A 21,488-nucleotide genomic window follows, 5' to 3' on the forward strand; every position below is an offset into this window, starting at 1 on the left:
AGTCACAAAGCACCGCATTCTCCATCTGTGAAGCAGGTTCTAATGAGGGCTCTAAACTGGATCCGAGTTACTACCATCACTGCAGGCACTCACTGACTGATCAGGGCTACTATTTCCTTCTCTTTAAGTCTGGGCAGGATCCGATCTGACGCTTCGTGCCTTTGAGGGAAATTAAGAGGAAGGTCCTCCAAGGGTTACAGACAATGAAAGTTCCAGGGGATGGCAGGTTTGGAGAAGGTTTGAAGTTCAAAGTAGGATCTGCTTAAGCATCATCCTTCTAACCAGTAAAGGCTGACCTGAACCGACAAAGAAATAACATTTCACGTGAGCTAAACATAATTAGACAAGTATGATTTATTTCCTAGGTCTGTGTCAAGACTTTATATAGCTGCTGCTACATCTACTTCCTCCTCAGCTCAAAGGGCCAAAGGTGCTAAATGTGAAAAGAAATGCAAAGTGTAGATAACATTTGCAAATTGTGGCTTGTAGGCTATCTTTGTTGACCAAAAGCTGTCTGGACGATAAGCTTTGTGATTTGCAAATATTATCTCTCCAACAAATACATCAGGGCCATGCTGCAAGGTGTGTGTGTGTGTGTGTGTGTGTGTGTGTGTGTGTGTGTTTGGGGTGATGATATGTATTATATTGGTTTTTCTTAGCAATCTCTTACTACTGGGCCTTTTGGGGGAGTTGAGAGATGAAACATGGAAGAAAAGGGTGTCCATCACAGATGTTCTGGTGTTAGACTGAGCTTTGGAAACTTCCGTGGCAAATAAACACAGAAGCGAGTGGAACACAGGGCACTAAAGAGTCTGTGAGTCACTTTTAGTCCTGAGTTCCCTGAGTTCACTGTATAATTATAATTCTTCTATGTGTTTACACAGTCCCAGTACAGATAGGAGGGCAGGCATTAGAGCAGAATCATGGACTCTGCTGAAGAAGCTGGGCTTTTACTCTCTTAGGTTGTGAAAAAGGTCACTCCATTCAGTTCTCTCACTGCTTTGAAAGCACTGTGGTGCTACCTCAGTCCAGCCTGGGCCCCGTGGGGAATCTGGTTCTACACACTCCAAACCCTTGGCTTTTTTCTTTTGGGGGTAGGGGGTATGGGAGTAGGGGGTATGCATCAACTACCAGAGTAAACACACCTGGTGATAAGAAAAAGAAAATAAAAGAAAATCCAGGGACAAGTGTTCCAGTGGCCAAATTCTCCACCTAAAGTGATGTCATGACAACTGAAAATCGGGACCTTTGGTGGAAACTAAGGGTCTAATATCTAAGGCTCCCTTGCCCACCGGTAGGAAGCTGTCAGATTCAAGAAGGCTGCCCCTGTAACCCAGCTACAGGCACGTTAAGACTTCTGATGACACTTGAGAGGATGGACCACATACGTTTTTACATTGCCTCATTCCTCGGAGGATTTGGGGCTAATGCCATACCTCAATACCTCCATTCATCTCACACGTCTAATGTATATAGAACTGGAGGTAAGGAGTGGTAGAAAAACCTATATAGATTATCATATGTTAAAGTCTCCTTCCAAGAGTAAAATGGAGCCCAAAGAAAAGGTTTATTTTCTAACATTAGACATTGTTGGAAATACATAAATATAAATATAAATATATATATATATATGGCTAAGTCTCTTTTATATCTGTAACACAGATGAATAGGAAAAAAGCATTCTCTGAGAACTCTTCAGTATCAGGACAAAGAATTTAATCTATGGAAGTCAGCCACCCTTAGCTAATCTAGCAAAGCTGGCTATTAAAGTAATAAAATCCTATCAGTATATTCAAGCGAGTCTTATTCTAAAAAGCTTTGGGTGCTTATACCACACAAGTGGTAAGTTTATCTGAAAGCTATTCTGATCTCTTGATCCTGAATATATCAGAAAGGAATTTATATTTGAATCAAATTTTCAAACAAGCTCTCTTGCCTCCTGCCAGAACTTGTGGCAAATATAGATAATTCTCATAAAATAAACTGAAAAGATGGACTGGTTAAAAGTCAGTGGTCAGTTGGAGCCCTTCTGCACTGCTGGTGGGGATGTAAAATGGTGTAGCTGCTGCTGAACTCAGTATGACGGGTCCTCAAAAAATTAAAAATAGAGTTACTATATGATCCAGCAATTCCACTTCTGGGTATATACCCAAAAGAACTAAAGCAAGGACTCAAAGGGATATTTGCATACCCATGTTCATAGTGGCATCATTCATAGTAGCCAAACGGTGGAAGTAACCCAGGTGTCCACTGATGGATGAAAGGGTAAACAAAATGTGGCTTACACATACAAGGAATATTATTCAGCCTTAAAAAAGAGGGACATTCTGACACATGCTGCATACAACATGCATGAACCTTGAAGACATTTTGCTAAGTGAAATAAGCCAGTCACAAAAAGACAAATATTGTATGATTCCACTCATGAGGTACCGAGAACAGTCAAGTTCATAGAGACAGAAGTAGAGTGGTGGGTACCAGGGGCTGGGGAAGGGGGTGGGAGTTAGTGTTCAATGGGGAAGAGACTCAGCTGGGAAGATGGAGAGGGCCGAGGGTGGATGGCGGTGATGGGAGCGCCACGATGTGAATGCACCTCATGCCACTGAAGTGGGCACTTAAAAATGGTTAAGATGGGAAGTTTTATGTTATATGTATATTATCACAATCGGAAAAAAATGTGGTGGGCAGTGAAGACAGCCTCAGATGTGCTGGTCATTTTTTGGGGGGAATAAGTGGAGCCATTTCCATTTCTGGGTTGCCAGGGGCTGGGGGAGGGGAGGATGGGGAGTCAGTGTTTAATGGGAATAGAGTCAGTATCCCAAGATGAAAAGAGTTCTGAAGAGTCACAGCAATGTGAATATACTACATGCCATTGAACTGTATACATAAAAATGGTTAAAATGGTAAAGTTTAGGTTATGTACTTTTTACCTTAATTTTTTAAAAAAGTGCCAACGATCTTCTCTACTCACCATTGCATCCATAAAAGGGAAGGCAGCAAGATACAGGAAGGCCCTTCTCGTTTTGTTCCCCACTGACTCATCCACATGGTGCAATTTATTGATGATGTAGTAGCCTAAGTCACTATATGCTGCAAAAGGTAAAACAAAACATGGCAATATTTAGAAAACATTATCCTTATAAGCTTTTTATCTCAAAAGTTTTTTTTAAAATAAACTTATTTATCTTATTTTATTTATTTTTGGCTGCGTTGGGTCTTTGTTGCTGCACGCGGGTTTTTCTCTAGATGCGGCGAGCGGGGGGCTACTCTTCGTTGTGGTGCGCGGGCCTCTCATTGCGGTGGCTTCTCTTGCTGCGGAACACGGGCTCTAGGCGTGCAGGCTTCAGTAGTTGTGGCATGCAGGCTCAGTAGTTGTGGCTCGTGGGCTCAGCAGTTGTGGCTCATGGGCTCTAGAGCGCAGGCTCAGTAGTTGTGGCACACAGGCTTAGTTGCTCCACGGCACGTGGGATCTTCCCGGACCAGGACTCGAACCCGTGTCCCCTGCATTGGCAGGCGGATTCCTAATCACTGTGCCACCAGGGAAGCCCTCAAAAGTTTAAAAACAATTTTAAATATAATATTTGGGTTTTGGTACAAAAATTAGAAAATTCAGATGAGCAAAAAGAAGAAAATCATCTACAATCTCATTCATCCCTCTACCCAGAAGGGGTCACAGTTGACACTCTAGGTTCTAATTGCCCAGTTCTTTTACAGGTGTGTGTGGTGGGTTATGCGTGGGTGTTTTAACATAAAAATGGGATAACATACCTTTCAATAAAAAGTTTAAAGCTAGCTTTTCACTGTTTGTCATTCCTTTTGGATCATTTTTTGGGGAGGAGGGTGGTAACTGTGGGTATAGTCTCCCCAGGGGAAAAATGCTATCTCTGTGCTTTCCAAGTCCCTCCAACACGAGGACCTGTGACCAGTGTGTGACTGGAACATAATGGGCCTTAACCAACACAGGCTGAATGAATGTGTTGGTGCCAAAGGGAGAGAAAGGAAGAAAGAGAAAGGTCTCCTAATGTCTGCTAGGTGTTCTGGCAGACATTGTTAGTAAAGGTTAAATACAATATTAAGCTATTGGCTACCTCATTGATACGATGTTTAGACTATATAGGAAAACAATGATCTCTGTGTTTTCATAGTGCTCTAATAGTAGTGTTCCCGCTGTGTTCATTCTTTTATAAATATGAATATTCATGTACTTGACAACTGCAGAAGCTGCTTTGAAATCAGAAAGGAGATAAAATTTAGTGTCTCTCTCACTTTGTGAAATAATAAGAATCCCTGCCCCCATTTCAAAGTTTGGGGGACGACTTATTACCATATAAACTGGCAAAAGGAAATAATCCTCTATCCCCTGTCGGGATTAGTCTGGAATTATGGGTATGTTGGATTAAGTGTGCTCTTCAGGATGATATCAAAGATATTTAAGTGTATATAAATAGAAATCCCAGCGAGGGTAGAGGTACAAGTAAGTGATTTCAAGGGGTAGGGAGGGGGCTGGAATGGCTAAGACATCCAGCATACAATGCTGGTGGGACAGGCAAATGCAGGAGAGGAGGTCCCAGTCCTCCCAGGAAGGGCAGAGGTGGAAACCAAGAGGCGAGCTGCCAGGTGAGCCCAGGTGTCAGGTGTGCAGCGTGGCGGGACCAGCAGAACCACTGAGGCAGCAAGGAGAGAAACCCAGGAGGGACGGTGGCGCTTGGCAGAAAGAGAAAAGACTGGGGAAATGGGATTAGTTATGGCCAGGGACAAGGAAGGCAGCTGTGATGTCCTGCTTAGATCAGAAGGCACGTGGGTGACCTGACCCTGGAAAGCAGGAGGAAGCCCTCCAGCCCGACTTGGCAGCGAGGCGAGAAGTGCATTCAGACCTGAGATTAGCTGGTGAAACACAAAGCCGGGATAAAGCTGTTGCTGGATCACACACACAGCTCACTTTGGGTGCCAAGATTTGGAAACTGTGGCTGCTGTTGATTTGTACACTCCTTCTCATTCAGTCAAGTTCACTGCGCTGAGACCTGCGCAGAGATGGTCCTGACCCAGCCCACCCCATTGCCCCTCCCAGCAGAGACCGCGGGCAATAGTAAAGGCAGCCACGCTGGGCGAGCAGAGCAATGCCAAGTGCACGAGCCCGGGGCTGGCTCTGAAAGGCTCAGGAACTGAAATTCCCTGGTACAGGTTAGCGCCAATACAAACGCCAGCTGACTGGACGGCTAAAGCTGGGACCTTGAGATTAGAAAAAGGCTGAGATCCGGAGGGCAAGGTATGGGTTGACCTGTGTCCTCTCACAATTCACTTGTTGAGTCCTAGTCCCCAGGACCTCAGAAGGTGACCTTATTTGACAACCAGGTCATGGCAGGTATAATCAGCTGAGATGGGGTCACACTGGAGAAGAGTGGGCTCTTGGTGTCCTTCTAAAAAGGGGGAATTTGGATACAGAGATAGACACGTACAAGGAGAAGCCCATGAAAACATGAAGGCAGAGATCGGGGAGATGCTTCCACAAGCCAAGGGACAGCACACGTTGCAAACCACTGGAAGCGGGAGAGGGGCCTGGGACAGATTCTCCGTCACGGCCTCAGAAGGAACCATCCTCACTGCCACCACCTCGACCTTCCAGCCTCCAGACCGTGAGACCACACACTTCCGCTGTCTGTGGTGCTTTGTTAGGACAGACCTAGCAAACTCATACAGGTGGCTTCTAGGAAGGAGAGAATTATTTTCCCGTGAGACTCTGGGGTAATGGCAGGAAAAGAAGGGACGTGTGAATCTGAACAGCTGAGAGCAGGGCGTGCAGTTTGCTCATGTGGCCTGAGTGTATAGGGATCAGTATAAATGAGCTTCTCTACTTCTGTGACTATACCTAAGCGTACCACCTTATTAGACTATTTTAACTAAAACATCAAAAACAGTGCCTTTATGCAGAGCAATGTAGAGCTGACATCTAAAGTTTAACAGGGTCTGAAGGACTGCTGGGTGCTGAGCCCAACCAAGCCTCTGACTCTGCCAGGATGTTCCCCCCATCTCACCCCCTCGCTTTGTTCAGACTGCAGCTCCGGGGTCCCCAGGTGCCGGGGGTACTTTGAGACCAGTGGGCACAAGGATGCTTTGGCTTCTTTTTACTTCTTGTCCTCCTTTAGCTACTAGAGAAAAACTTTGGAGGCCAAGGGAAGAAGCTTTCTTCCCGTCTTTCTTCCTTCCTTTTACTCCTCCCATATGTAGTAGAAGAAGAGTCTGGTTATAACTACAAAGGTTGTTTCCACCCTGTGAGCTGGGAATGTAAAATCCCAGCGGCTGTTTTTCACCCAGTACCCCCTCACCCTCCCCTCCCATGTCCCAGAGCTGTTTCTGGCTGGAGGTGTAGGCTGGGGGTAATTTGTTTAAAGTACTTTGCATAGAGTCTATAATTACCAGGATAGCTGCCTTAATGACATTTAGTAACCTTCAACTTCTATAAGCTGCCTCACCAAGACTCTTCTGAAATAGCTTATATTCCTTATGAAAAGAAGAACATTAGAAAGAAAAATTAAGCAAGGTTTTTGAATAGATGTAAATGGAGTTCATGGCCTGGCTGCAGCAGGAGGACACAGACTTAACCTATTTACAGGTAGACACCTCTGAGCTGCCCAAACAAGAAACAGGAAGGACCATCCAAATCCCTAGCTCCTCTGACCTCAGAATTATTTTCCCGTGAGACGCTGGGGTAATGGAGCGATGGAACTTTCCAGAATCACAGGTTCTCAAACTTGTTCATCCAGAGTCACCAGCACTTGTTGCAAAATGCCATGAAATTTAGTATTAGTCAAAATAAGCCTCATTACCTATAATTTTCCATTGGGAACTGAACAAAAAGCCCTCTTCTGATTTTTAGTAAAAGAATAATACGTGCATTTCCAAGGGGCAGATTTGGGAACCCTTATTCTAATTCTAATTCCTTAGTTCCCATGTTTAAAAGTCTCACAAGTGCTACTGATTGACCCACTATGTTCTGTTTACCAAGGCTCCTGCAACTTGGGTATCTTGAGCCAGGTTCCAGGTACACATAGAATAGATATCAACTTTTCAACCAGTGGATCTCTAGATTTCAAGTCTGTCAGTCCAACACAATTCCAAGTGTCTACTCATTTGGTTAACTGCATAAGGTTTGGGGTGGTACATTTTCTGGAGCCATCTCTTCCTCACCATCTCCACCATACATTCCTGGGGAAGTGCCTGTGTGATGAGTGGGACCCACTCCAGCCATGTGCAAATGTCTGGGGAAACCCATAACCATGTGCAAAATCTCTCAAGGATGAGAGAATGCGTGGCTTACCAGTTGGGTCCAAAAAGAGAAAAAAATCAGAGACAATGAATATGAAACACAAGAAAAAACATTATTTACAGCAAATGTAATAAAAAGGACCTAGTGAAAGTTCTCTCCTTTGTTGGGGCAAACACAATAACAGATGACCCTACAAAAGGAGTTCTTGGTCCTCTCTGACCTGAGTCTACCTCTAACGTCTCACTGTGAACAGTCAGCGGATGCCCAGATACGACACCAGGTTAGCGAAGGAAAGGAGCTACATCTGAAACTGGTTTTTCAAAGCTGGTGACGCTTAGGTTTGAAGTCCCTTCTAAGTGAGAAGATCCTCCAGCAGTTGGTAGATTATTGGTAGATACTGAAAGTTTGAAATGTCAAAGTTCATCCAGATTGGGAAAAAAAAATCTAAGATAGAGATCATGCTGGGAATCAGGATTTCTCCAGTGGCTGGAGGTGCCATGGAATACACAATCTTTAAAAAAAATATCTTAAGAGTACCTTGCCCCAGCACTAGTTCATAACCAAGGAGATTATGCAGACTGACAAAATACATTGAACTTTTCTAAATATTAAAAAAATTTCTTTAGAGGCCATAAGGTTATAAAGCAGTAAATAAGCAGAATATATAGATCTTCCTTGTTGTTAAAGCTGTATTAAACATACATGAACACTAGAATCAATCTGCTTTATTCAATATAGCTGACCCTGAGATGTCACAAAAAAATTCTCACTGGTGTCAAAGGCTCTCCAAGGGACCCAGCTACAGCCGCAGAGCTCAATGCCTAATGCCCTCCCTGCTGGTCCTCTTTCTACTTTGCCCTTCCCTGCTCTCCTTCGCTTTCTCTCTTCCTCTCTCCCCCTTTTCCTGTCCCTGTTGCCTAACGGGCTCTTCTATAGTCCCAGGCTGCACACCTCCTTTACCTGGTTACCTGCACCCTAGCACTGGGCATCTACCCTGTTACCTGTGACATTCAACACTGAACTCATTTTCTTGCTTTTTTCTCCCCTGATTCATGAATGCGTGGTGGCTGTGTGCCTCCCACTTCTTTTCCTCCCCAAGGAGGAACATCTTTGATATTTATCTCACCTCTGTATCCAACTTTTGATTAGTAGGACCTGAATGACATGCACGTACTATTTGTTCAATAAGTAATTTGTTGGACCACTGATAGGACACATGGGGATTGGACTATTTTAAAGGTGAGTTAAACAAAGGGCAATTCTTTCACTCTTGTTTAGTCAGAGCCCCCCACATTCAAAGCAGGAAGGTCAGCTCTACTAATACTAGTGGTGTGTCTGCTTAGAGTTAAACATGCATGTTAATAACATCATAAGGGGAAATGGATGAATTTTATCAGTGTTTGAGTATATCTAAAAAAAGAGAAATATTCATTAAATATACAGAAGGCATCTTGCTGGGAAAAGTAACTAACATTGTAAAGAATAAAATGAATAAACAGGTAAATTAGGAAACAAAGCAAAAAGAAACCAAGGAGTTGGCCATTAAACTGAAAAAGCATAGAACACGGTGATTTTGTTAAAACCACGAGCCTGAGGTTAGACAGAATTAACAGAAACGTAATAGACAAGAAGAGTCACCATTTGTAATCTTAACGTGGCTACAGCAAAATATTCATTTAGAGCACTGGGTCAAATTCTCCACTCCATCTTGTATCAAAGATCAGGGAAAAATGAGAAAGAGTTGTGCTGGAATACAATCAACACTTTCAGAGCCAGTTAAGAGATGACTCACCCCACGAGCCTTTCAGAACCAACCCCTAAGAGAAAGAACTTCTTCCTCCTCTATGCTCTTGGATGCCCTTATATAAATGCTATGGAAAAGCTAGAAGGTCTAGATAACAGAAATAAATCTACTAAGGAGATAGGGAAATAGCACCTAAAAAGCAAAGTCTAAGGCAATTAGACTAGTTTCGCCTAAACAAAATAATATAGAGAAATTTGGTTTTAAGCCTGGATTACTCTGGTTCCTCTCTCACTCTGTGGGCTAAGCTGATGAACGTGTAACATGCGGCTTCTTGTACTTACTCTGAGCCCTACTGAGGGGCTGTTCACGTGGGGAATACATACTCATTTCAGTATCAGGCCAAGCAAATACAATTAGGAAGACTGCCTGAGAGCAGACAACGGCTTCTCAAGTCAAATTATTTGGAATATTTGCTTTTTTGTTTCTCTATGTCACTGTTCCCTTGTCCCAAGCATAGACAGCCGAGAGCTGACTGTTAAAGTAGAAGTGTCAGTGGCTGTTTCTAGCATTACTAAGACGTGAAAATGGGTTTTAGTGCCTAGTGTAGGTGACACACTGTAAAGCAGGAACTGAATGGGGGGATGTTTATGGATGGTAGGAAAATAATGTTGGAAAAGGTGGAGAGCAAGAGAGCAACATCCCACCTGGAGCTTGTGGTCAAGGTTATGGGGAAAAATTGGCAAGATCTGAGCATAGGAAAGCTTACAGCATTAGTGAAAAAAAGGAGAAAGGAAGGTGAGCAAAGATGCCTGATGCAGCAGACAGTAGAAGGCAAGAGAAGAATCAAACCATTAGGCAGAAAATTGAAATGAGGCCAACAAACTAGAAGAGGGAAAATCATTAAAATTTGAGTTTTAAGTGTTTGAAAGAAATTGATATGTGCTTTCATAGTAACTGTAGAAAGCATTTGTTTGTTGGAAGAAAAAAAGTGATAATTGTAAAACTATCAACAGTGATAAAAGCAATTGTTAAATATATCTGGGATGTAGAACCATTTTGGTTCAAATGTAAGATTTTATGATTCCACTTTAAAATGGAAAAACTTGCATTTAACTTGGAAAATGACTTTGATTTTTATTTCAGTGACCAAATGCCCCTCCCAACAGTGTCAATAACACAGTACACTCAAGTTTTCCTTAATTACTGACATTGAGTAATTAGCTGTTAGCCCCAAAGTCTCATTTGAGCATGACTAAAACAGAGAATGTTGGGTTTACTTGGAAGTAAGTAGCTGAAAGGAAACTAACTTATCTTCCTCTTTAGGCAAAAATTTATTTAGACCCACTCATTTCACATATGGAATCTTCTCAAGTACGTATACCATCTATGAAAATGGCCCAGATCAAATCTAGCTGCAGAAGTTTTCTTTAAAACTCAGTGGATATGTTAGTATTCAGGGTGTAAGTTAAGGGAAAGAAAGGCATCTCCTCTCTGCCCCATGCCCTGAAGCTCTGAGCCCAAATGAAATGATCAATAGCAACACTTTGCCTGGATATTTGGCCCATGAGAAGCATCCTCTCGTCCACACTGTTCTTAGCACAAAATCCTATGCTGTATTAAAAAGGAAGACCACAAAGGCCTCAGTCTGTTTACTTTTAGATTCACAATTATATGAGTAAACACGAGTCGACACCTGAGTACACTGTAAATGGTTTGGGATGAGTAAACATGAGTTGACACCTGAGTACACTGTAAATGGTTTGGGTTTATCTCCTGGCTCTTCATTCACCACGGACATTCATGGTTCTCATACAACCAGTGCTAATTTGAAGACACACTACGGGTTTGTGAAGTGTTGTTCACAGGCTCTACGTAACCGCGTTCAGTAGGTGTGCCATTCAATTTTTATGCCAGGTAAGCTAAGCTGTTTTGAAGCCAAGAGGTTCTGAGATCATGCCCTTAGGGTTTTTTATCACCACCAAGAAGGCAGCAGAAGTAGAACTCCAGCTCTAAAGGAAGGGGCTTTCCTAGGTCTTGGGGAAACCGTAGGCCAGTCACTGTGATAAAATTTTCTTGTTGTTTCATGGAAAGAATGTTATGCCCAGAGTATTGAGTCTCATCTAAAATAGAAATATGGGGCCCTAAAATGAGATAATTTTAATACATAAAACAATCTCCTTTGTTTTCACTGCGGATAAGAATTAATCCTGAATAACTCTCATTCTATTTTTATTCTTAAGATTGAGTCTGATAAGATAAACACCAAGGTCCTACTGTATAGCACAGGGAACTATATTCATTATCTTCTAATAAACTATAGTGGAAGAGAATCTGAAAAAGAACATATCTATATACTGCATATATATGATATACATATACGTATATATATATAGCTGAATCACTGTGCTGTACACCTGAAACTAACACATTATAAATCAACTATACTTCAATTAAAAAAGAAAACAGTAAGTAATGTCTGTCTCTAACAAAAGCACCTGACATTTTTTTGACCTTACTGAATGCTAATCCTAGATCTGCTCACCTGTTAATGAAACTCCTCCCTCACTGACACAGGGTTTGGGAACCAGAGACATACAGCTTGCCAGACAAAGGACATTTTCTTTTCTTGACCTAGGAGCACAAACTCCATTCTTTCCATCCCTTAAAATTGTCATGATATTTAATAATTATGGAAGAAATCACTTACTACAATCAATACACAAAAATAAATTAAGAGGCAGAAGGAATTAGCAAAGCTAGATTCTTAAAGGACGGCCAACAGCCTTACCTATGAGGGTGTGGAAGACAGCAGCTATGGCACCAGCCACCACCATGCACAGGACAGCTTTGGTCCTGTCCCGCTTGCTGTTCACAAACACCAGGCCCACATTCTTGAAGTCACTCATGGGCCCCGTGAAGAACTTCATCAAGGAGTAGGCCAGCCCGTAGCTGGCCAGCATCTCCACTGCATCTTCCTTGACAGCAGCAATGCCCCGGTTCAAGGCCTGCGGAGGGAAGAAACCCACAAACAGCGTTAGGAACGGCGTCTTGGGGCTTCCCTGGTGGCGCAGTGGTTAAGAATCTGCCTGCCAATGCAGGGGACACGGGTTCGAGCCCTGGTCCGGGAAGATCCCACATGCCGCCGAGCAACTAAGCCTGTGCGCCACAACTGCTGAGCCTGCACTCTAGAGCCCGTGAGCCACAACTACTGAGCCTGCGCACCTAGAGCCCGTGCTCCGCGACAAGAAGCCACCGTAATGAGAAGCCCGCGCACCACAACGAAGACCCAACACAGCCAAAAATAAATAAATAAGAAACGTCGTCTTATCTCCTACAATAAAACTCAGCAGGTCATGTTTCCATAGGCACTCTAGGCAGCTTATAGGGTAAATCTCACTGCAATTTGATAAAGGTTATTAGTTTTCATTTTCATCCATATTAGCTTCATTTTGAAATATCTTCTTGTGGGGGAGATAGCTGTCCGCTGGGGTGAAAGTAATAGAAAAAAACCCAACAAGCATTTTATGTTAATATCAGAAAATAATTCTGAGAAGTTCTGGTTAAAAGGTTAACGTGTTAAATTTTATTTGTAGGCTGAACCTACATAATAGCAACAGGCATTCTGGAAATGGGTCAGCCACTTTATATGGAGTAGGTGATGGTTTCTCTTTTCCTTTAAGGAAGGGGTGTGTGTGTTTGTGTGTGTGTGTATGCGTGTGTGTGTGTGTGAAATACTAGGTATCTGTTATGTATGTATCCTTCACAGCATAAAGTAAGTTCTATGCTATGAAAATAGGTGTTGAAGGAAATTATTATACAATCAATGGATGCTATTCACCTGATTCTTACTGTATCTTAACTTGAAATAGATTCCTGATCTCTGTGCAGACAAACAGGAAAAGAAAATCTTTAAACCAAATACACCGTTTTTGAATAATTCTTGCTGGAGAAGATGTGGTCATAGAATATTCTGTTTTAACCATCCTCCATGAGGGACCCTCTGAGGTACTGGTGGCCTTGTCAGGATGGCATTTCCAAACTAACTTTCCCACCTGGTAGACAATAAAGTAGACTGGAGGTAGTGGGAATGGATGTCCAGGAAGAAGAACTTTATTTTAAAAATGTCCCCAGAACTTCGCCTCTGTCTTTAGGCACAGGCAACTGGCTGGGTGGGAGAGTCAGCTTTCTGTATAGTAATACATTTTTAATTAGTTAATTTATTTTTATTGAAGTATAGGTGATTTACAGCGTTGTGTTAGTTTCTGGTGTACAGCAAAGTGATTCAGTTGTACATATGTGTGTATATATATCTACTTTTTCAGATTCTTTTTCATTATAGGTTATTACAAGGTATTGAATATAGTTCCCTGTGCTATACAGTAGAACCTTGTTGGTTATCTATTTTATATATAGTGGTGTGTATCTGCTAATCCCAAACGCCTTAGTAACCTCTCTTCCCCTGCCTTTCCCCTTTGGTAACCATGTTTGTTTTCTAAGTCTGTGAGTCTGTTTCTGTTTTGTAAGTAAGTTCATTTGTGTTATTTTTTTAGATTCCATATAGAAGTGATATCATACGGTATTTGTCTTTCTCTGTCTTACTTCACTTGGTATGATCATCTCTAGGTCCACCCATGTTGCTGCAGATGGCATTATTTCATTCTTTTTTGTGAAGCCAAGCTAGCTGACACAGGGGTATAAACGGTCACCTCCCCTGCCTCACTGTGGGACTGATCACTCTGGTACAATTCACGCTCCAGAGCTCCCCGTGGGATCAGGTAGAAGCTAGTCTCCAGCGGAGACCACATCCTTGTTTAACTTTTCCCCACCGCCCACTGCTTCCCTCTCCCCTTCTCCGGAGAGCGCATACTCAATAAATCACTTGCACAGGAATTTCCCAACGCAGGTTCTGCTTCCAGAATCCCCAGCGCAGTACAACTTCTAATTACGTTTCTCTCAGACACAGAGAACAGTGTATGGCTTGTTCTTTTTCCTTCTCATCCTTCCCCAATCTATGACTGAAAACTGTTTACTTTTTATTGCTAAAATACGTGTTCGAACTTAAATGATAAAATTGTATATTAGCACAAGTTTTAAAACTATATAGGAGGGTCCCTAAATAATGCAGGATTAGTCTTTTTATATGTCTTGTTGGCAAAATTTTATTCTTTGCTAAAAAGACATTAGCTCTGGCTGGGGCATCAACGGCAATGCTTTCTATTTCCACCAGCTCTTCCATGATGGAGTCCTAAACCCAGCGGCACGAGAGAAGAAAGAAGGGCACAGGGAAGAACGGCTCTGTCAGCAGGACTGGGTGTGAAAACTCCACTGAGCTCAGCAATTATGGTAATTTGAGGAAAGAGCACAGGGTTTAGAGCCCGGCAGACTTGACTGGATCCGCTTCTACCACTTAAGTACTGAGTGGCCTTGGCCATGGTACTTATTCTTGCTGAAATAATGGATCTATAAGTAGTGTACAGGGCACCACCCATGACTGGCCTAGAAAAGGCACTTGAAAGCAAGGATTTATGTCTATATTGTTTACCGCTGTACACCTACCACCTTGCTACCTTATAAAACACTCAAATACTTGTTGGATGAATGAATGAATTAGGTATTTTCTAATGAATGAATTAGGTATTTTCTGAATTAGGTATTTTCTGCCAGGAATTTCAATGTTGATACTAATTTTTATGCACTTTAAGAAAATCACATTTTGATTGTAAGATGAAGATGTTATTACTTGTAAGATTTACTATTGACTTAACATTTTTATTGGCCAAATTAAATGTATATCGTGATGGGAAAACATATCCTGATTTCAAGAAGCATTAAAATGCAAGAAAAAAGAGCTTTAGAATTGAGGAGGTATGCTATATTAATATTATTAGCCTTTTTATTATTTCCATTTTCAGTACTTCCCCCAATTTGTTCACTTCCTAATTTTATGATTTTCTTTTGATACCAGAAATATTAAGTAATTATGTAGTTGATTCTTCATTTCATGGAGCTTCTTTCCATACTTTTGGACTCTGTCATTCTTACCCATCTTTAGCTAAGGTAATTTTGTCTAGTTTATAGTTTCATTTGCGCATTTAGCTTTTTACTCCTCCTGGAACTTATGCTGTGAGGTATGGCTTAAAATTAATTTTCTCGTAATAGTTTACTTCTTCAACACCAGTTTGAATAAAACACCCATTGCCCACTTATTTGTGATGTTTTCTTATCAGCCATTAGCTCTTATACTTCCTTCCATCACCTATTGTTTGCTTTACCTGTCTGTCTCAATTTGCTTACCCTGTTTTTCTTCATAGTATGTTCATTACCTGACATTATATTGTCTATTTACTTATTATTTGTCTTCCTGTCTATCTTCTCCATTTGAATGTAAGCTCCAGGGCACAAAGAGAACTTTGTCTGGTTCACACCACATCCCCAGACCTAAACATGATAGGGGATCACATGATAGGTGAACAATAAGGATGAAAGAATGAAGTGAAATATACATGAACAGGATAAACATTTCCTGTGATGGGTACTGAAGAAATGAAATTAATGAGCTGGGGTTTCCTTGGAGGAGCTTATTCAGATGAACTAGACAAGGAAACCGCTTCAGAGAGGTGATATTTGAGCTGAGAGATGAAGAATGAACAGCTGTATAAAGAGCTGGAGGAAGGCACAGGCCTGCAGGAGGGCTTAGTGTTCTTAAGGAACAGAAAGGCAGCCAGTGAGAGTAGAGGGGAAGAGGTGAACTTGGAAGAGTAGACAATGCTGAGGTCATTCCAGGTCACAGCGAAGAACACGGTGCTTTGTTCTAAGAGCAGTGGGAAGCCATCAGATGGTCCAAGCAGAGGTGGGATAGAGGCTCCTGTTGGCTGCAGGGATGGACGTGGCCTGGAGAGGGACATGCAGAGCAGGAAGCCAGGAGTTCTGTGGTAATCCAGGTAAGAGAAGGCGATGGCTTCGACCAGGGGGCGTAGGGAAGACGGAGAGAAGTAGATTGACTTGCGAGCTTTTTGGAGGTAAAATAAATGGACCTGGTGACGGACTATGTGGTGGGTGTGAGGAAAAGGGAGAAATCAAAGCTGACTGTTGACTTTTTTGGCTTGAGTCATTGGTCAAATGGTGTTGCTACTTACTGAGATGAAGGGACTGGGGGAGGGAAGGTTTGGGAGGAAAAGGCAAGACCTCCACGGGGGAGTCCCCTATTGGGTGTGAGACACCCATAGCATTCCAAACACAGAAGTCAGGTAAGATAGTTGACTACGTGAGCCTGGTGTCCAGGGGACATCTCGGCTATGGACATTTGAAGGTCATCAGCATACAGACAGCATTTAAAGGCAGGAGACTAAATGAGATTATCTAGACAGGGTATAGATAGAAGGGAGTCTGAGATTCAGCCCTGTAGCACTCTAGAAATAAATTTAAACATTAAGTATGTGGCGAGCCTTCCATGTTACCTGGGGGTTCTAAGGATGTTGTAGTTCAGCATCCGTCAGTTAGCTACTACTGTTCTGGCCACGTCACTCACGAGCCCTGCCGCATCTCTAGCCAAGACCAGGAAGAACAGCCACTGTGGCTGGGAAAGAGGAAGAGCTGTGGCCTTGAAATTCAGCTAAGAAAGTGTCTGAGATGTCTTTGGAATGAATTAGGCCTGGAGTCACAATTCTGTCCCAAGATTGTTGTAAGAACAGAGGTTCACCGGCTGTTCAGAGGCAAGTGTCTAAACATTCATGGGCTTTCCAGAGTAAAGACACTTTAAATTAGGGCCACATCTACCGAGACTCCAACTACTGTAAATATGAAGCTGACCTTCAACCCCAGCCTGGTTCTGGTCCCAGATGGCATGGCACGGGGGCCTCCTCACACTTCACATCAGCATTCTCTGTGCTGTGGGTAGTCGTCAATATGTAATGTCTGACTTCAAAACTTATCTGGCTCCAGAAGGCTTTTCTTGGGTCCTACCTGCCTTAGTAAATCCCAGTGTCTGCCAGGTTCATGGTGTTCTAATGCCTAATTTTTTCCCCCAGAAAGTCAGCAAAACTACAGGATATTAAAAAGTGAAACAAAACAAAACCCAAAAACCAAAAAACCACAGCCTCCAGGGAAATGGCTAACAAATCCCATGTGATCTCCCTGGTATGAACTGTCTTAGATCTTTAAACCCTAAAAGGGATCCTGACATTTTAAACTTGGGCTCTAGAGACCAGAAACATCTCTAACTGCCGACTGAGCGTCTTTAAACCAAGAGTCACCACCCCACCCCAGTCCTGCCAATCATTTCACGCCAGTGTTAACAGCGAGTGTTCCTTAACAGCTGGGCGCTGGGTGGAGTGTTCTACCTCCTCCCCTCCCCCGGCCCCCGGGAGCGGGTCCAGGAGGTGATACCCTGTCCCTGAGAGTAGGTCTGGTGTCCAGGCGGCACAGCTGATCTCCTGTCCGGGAGATCTGTGAGGGTCTCTCTGTTCCTCCCCCTCTAGCTACTCTAAACTTCATTAAACTTGTCACCCTCTTGACTCCCCCATCTTCTCCTTCCTCCTGCCTGTCCTTCCTTACTCTACCCTACATTTCATAGTCGTCACCTTAACCTCACCCTTGTCAGTACCCACAACTCACTGTCCGCAAATCTCTGACCTTGGATTCATCTCATTATTTACCTATTCCACTCTTAACTAGATTTGCAGACTTCTACTTGGGCTTTGGGAGCGGCTGAAATCAAATGTACAACACAGGGTGCTGCCACTACACACTCATTGTCTCCATCCTCAACCGGGCTGTTCACTGCTCAGTTATCTGTCCATCTTTCCCACCCCTGCTCTCTGTATTCCTGGGCTGCCTCGTTCCCTCTTTCTCAGCAGATAAACTCACCTCTTACTTCATCTGCAAGATGGAATCCATCAGGTAGAAACTAAATTTCTTGTTGCTTCTCTCCCTAAAACGATCCTCAACAAAACACATCTGCCCCAAACCCTTCTTCACCTCCTCTCTCTTGTTATGATGGAAAGGCCAGTCTGACCAGGGTGAGTCTAGGGCTATCCCCCTGGGTCTCTGCATTTCTGCCTCTCTGACCTTGGCAGGAGCCGCTGTCTTCCTCTCCCACTTGTCTGATCTTGGCTACTTGACGGGCTCTTTTCCAACCTCATTCTCACATGCTTAAGTCTCTTCCATGTGGAAAATAAACCTTCTCTTGCCTCCTCTCTTCCTCTTGTTACCGCCCTCTTTCTCACCTCCCTTTCACAGATAACTTCTATAAAGTGTTACCTGTGCTCCTTATTCCCACTTTTGTTCTTCCCATCTACTCCTCAGCCTGTTGGAATAGCAGCTCCCAAAGTGCAGGAACCCCATCTGTAGCCCCAGAACTACAGCTCTAGCATGCTCTGGTCACATGACAGGGAGTCGGCACATAATGCTGTGTTGAGTGCACCCACTGGGTGCTGGCTTCTCTGTCCCCGGCCCTCACACATGCTCTTCCTGCTAAACCAATCGGGCATTTGCTGTCGTCGTCTTTCTGACCCCTGGGCGGATCTACCCTGTTGGCCGCTCCCTCTGTGAAACGCTGTCTCCTCCTTGGCTTCAGTGATGCTGAAGTTTCTAGGCTCTCCTCCAGGCTCTTCTGCTCCAGCTCTTTCTCCGTGATGCCTCCTCTTTCTTTGTCTCAAATCTCGGTGTTCCCAGGGTTCTGCCTGGGGCCCTCGCCTCCCATCCCTCTCCACTCTGGCTCAGCAATCCCTCCCCCTCCCATAGCTTCAATTACTGCCTGTCTGCTCAGGAGTCTCTGATCCATCTCTCCAGATTTCTCAGGCTTCTCTTAAGCTCCAGACCCACCCATCTCCATCTGAGTGCCCCTGTGGCACCTCACACTGCACATTTCCAAAACTGGGTTCACCATCTACTAGACTACCTGGGTTCCCACAGACCCAGCCTTCCTCTTGGGTTCCCTCTGAATGAATGCATCCCACCCAGAAGCCTGAGGATCTCCCTGGATCCCTCTCAGGCCTCGTACGCACAGACGTCCTGGTCCCAAACATACTCTTTCCCTAGTCACTGTTTTTTGTTTTCTTAAAATAAATTTTATTTATTTATTTATTTATTTTTGGCTGTGTTGGGTCTTTGTTGCTGCGTGCGGGTTTTCTCTAGTTGCAGTGAGCAGGGGCTACTCTTCGTTGAGGTGGACGGGCTTCTCGTGGTGGCTTCTCTTGTTGTGTCTCACGGGCTCTAGAGCGCAGGCTCAGTAGTTGGGGCGCACGGGCTTAGTTGCTCCGTGGCATGTGGGCTCTTCCCGGACCAGGGCTCGAACCCGTGTCTCCTGCATTGACAGGCGGATTCTTAACCACTGCGCCACCAGGGAAGTCCACCTAGTCACTCTTAATCTGTCCAGTTCTCTCCAGCCCCACCACCATGCCTTGGGTCAGGTCACTCGTGGTCTTCTTGTCTCCAAGCCCTCCTTCCCTCCACACTATGGTCAGATCACAAAAACCCAAATTCCTACAAGGGTATCCGAGGTGCTTCAGGGCTGCATCCTGTTCACAGACCGTGGGCCCCACAGATGTTGCTCTAAGTGTCTGTGACAGTGTCTGGCACATGGGTAGATGGCATCCAATAAGTATTTGTTCAATGAGTGACCACTCACAAAGGCCACTCACGATCTGACCTTGCTTGTCTGTCTGGTCTCTACGCTTGCCCTTGCACTATGTTTTACGAGGCTTAAACTGTTTGTAGTTTTCTAGATACGCCATGCTCCCTTTCGGCTAAAGGTCTCTGCTCAAGCTCTTTTCTCTACATAGAATTGCCTCTACCCCTGTCCCCACTCCCACTCACCTGGTAAACTCATAATCAGTTCAGTTCCCAGGAATCACGTTTCTGCGAAGCCATCCCCTAGGCCTAGTCTCCTCTGTGCTCCCTGGCACCCTATACCCCGGGTCCCAATGCTGCACTCATTGGGCTGTACTGTGGTTGCCTGGTTACCAGACTGCCCTTCTTGCCAGATTACTTTGAGGCAGGGTTTGGGCTTATTTGTCACCGGATTTCCTACATCTACTCAGCACAATGCCTGACACATAGTTAAAATTCAATATGTGAATGAAGAAATGTGTTAACTAACATCCAGCTGATATATCTGGTCCTTCATAAAAATCTTCCAGCTGCAGGTTTGGTTTTTCTGGGTAAATAAACCCATTTTTGGTAGAATCTACATATTTAAAATATGCAAAGAGATGGCAGTAGCACTATACACCTTCCTGTACCTCTGATATTTTCTCATGAGATAGACAGGGAAATCCACTGCTATTTCTACTATGTCACATGGGCACCCAGTAAGAACTGGGTAAAGGTGATTCCTTAACTGCAGACACACAGACATAGACAGGATGCAACAGGCGGATGCATGATTAGCCTCTTAAGTATAAAGCTTAAGCAAAGATTTTTTTCCGACTTTTTTTTTTCATGTCCTTTGGATGTCAACTGGCATATAGGACAAGCTGTTCCCCGATGAAGTCAAATCCTATAACAGAAGTCAGCTGCCGTGAAAAGAAAATCAGAAGTTTAGATTCAAAGGAGAACCTTCTCGGAGAAGCTGAGAGAACCCTGCTAAGAGCTAAGTGTGCCCTGACAGGTAACCAGGGTGATAGTCTCCAAATGTGAAAGGATGGGTGCCTGTAAGGGCAACAAGGCTTGGAGAGAGACGGTCACACTGTTCAGGAAGTACCCAGGGCGGTTGGACTCGGATCCTGTAACTGACATTCATGGCCATACGGTAAAAAAATGATCACACTGCTCATATAGAAATGGCTCTTCAAATTCTTCCACAAAAAGGTGCTGAGTGGACACAAATGAACATATCTACGAAACAGAAACAGACTCACAGACGTAGAGAACAGACTTGTGGTTGCCAAGGGGGAGGGGGCATGGGGGAGGGATGGACTGAGTTTGGGATTAACAGATGCAAACTATTACACACAGAATGGATAAGCAACAAGGTCCTACTGTGTAGCACAGGGAACTATATTCAATATCCTGAGATAAACCATAATGGAAAAGAAAATAAAAAAGAATGTACATATGTGTATAACTGATTCATTTTGCTGTACAGCAGAAATTAACACAGCATTGTAAATCAACTATACTTCAATTAAAAAAAACCATATTGCTGTCAGAAAAAGGTGTTGAGTTGGAAACTGGTATTGTTCCCTAAAATAGCAGTGAGATTATTATATGAAAGGCTGAAAGTCCCCTTATTTTACTTTTAGTAAGATGAATACTTCCTTCACTTGCCTCATCCTGGATTAGAAAAACCAGTGGGACACAGGGCTGGGTAATCTTCTGTCTTTGATAAAAGACCACTCCTCTGTCTACAGCTTCAACGCTCCCGTTACACCTTCTATGACATGAAGCAAACTCAACCATTACTGTGGCAAAAGAATACAGTTTAAAAATCTTTCTCAAACCCAAGGTCCTCAGAAAATCTGCATTTGTGGAAGGGTGGAA

General features: G+C 43.5%; 1 protein-coding gene across 2 annotated transcripts in view; it reads right to left on the reverse strand.

Moving 5' to 3' along the window:
- Window positions 1–21,488, reverse strand: part of ANKH (ANKH inorganic pyrophosphate transport regulator) — a 139,778-nt gene that overhangs the window by 51,655 nt on the left and 66,635 nt on the right. For both annotated transcript variants that reach the window (XM_082380359.1, XM_082380358.1), the window contains exons 2-3: window positions 11,797–12,013; window positions 2,972–3,090 (exon numbers count right to left, since the gene is read on the reverse strand). In XM_082380359.1, coding sequence (XP_082236485.1) covers window positions 2,972–3,090; window positions 11,797–12,013 — 336 coding nt within the window. The remainder of the gene's footprint in view (window positions 1–2,971; window positions 3,091–11,796; window positions 12,014–21,488) is intronic.

Source organism: Balaenoptera borealis (assembly GCF_965194805.1).
Source record: "Balaenoptera borealis genome assembly, chromosome: 2".
In the NCBI taxonomy this organism is placed as follows: domain Eukaryota; kingdom Metazoa; phylum Chordata; class Mammalia; order Artiodactyla; family Balaenopteridae; genus Balaenoptera; species Balaenoptera borealis.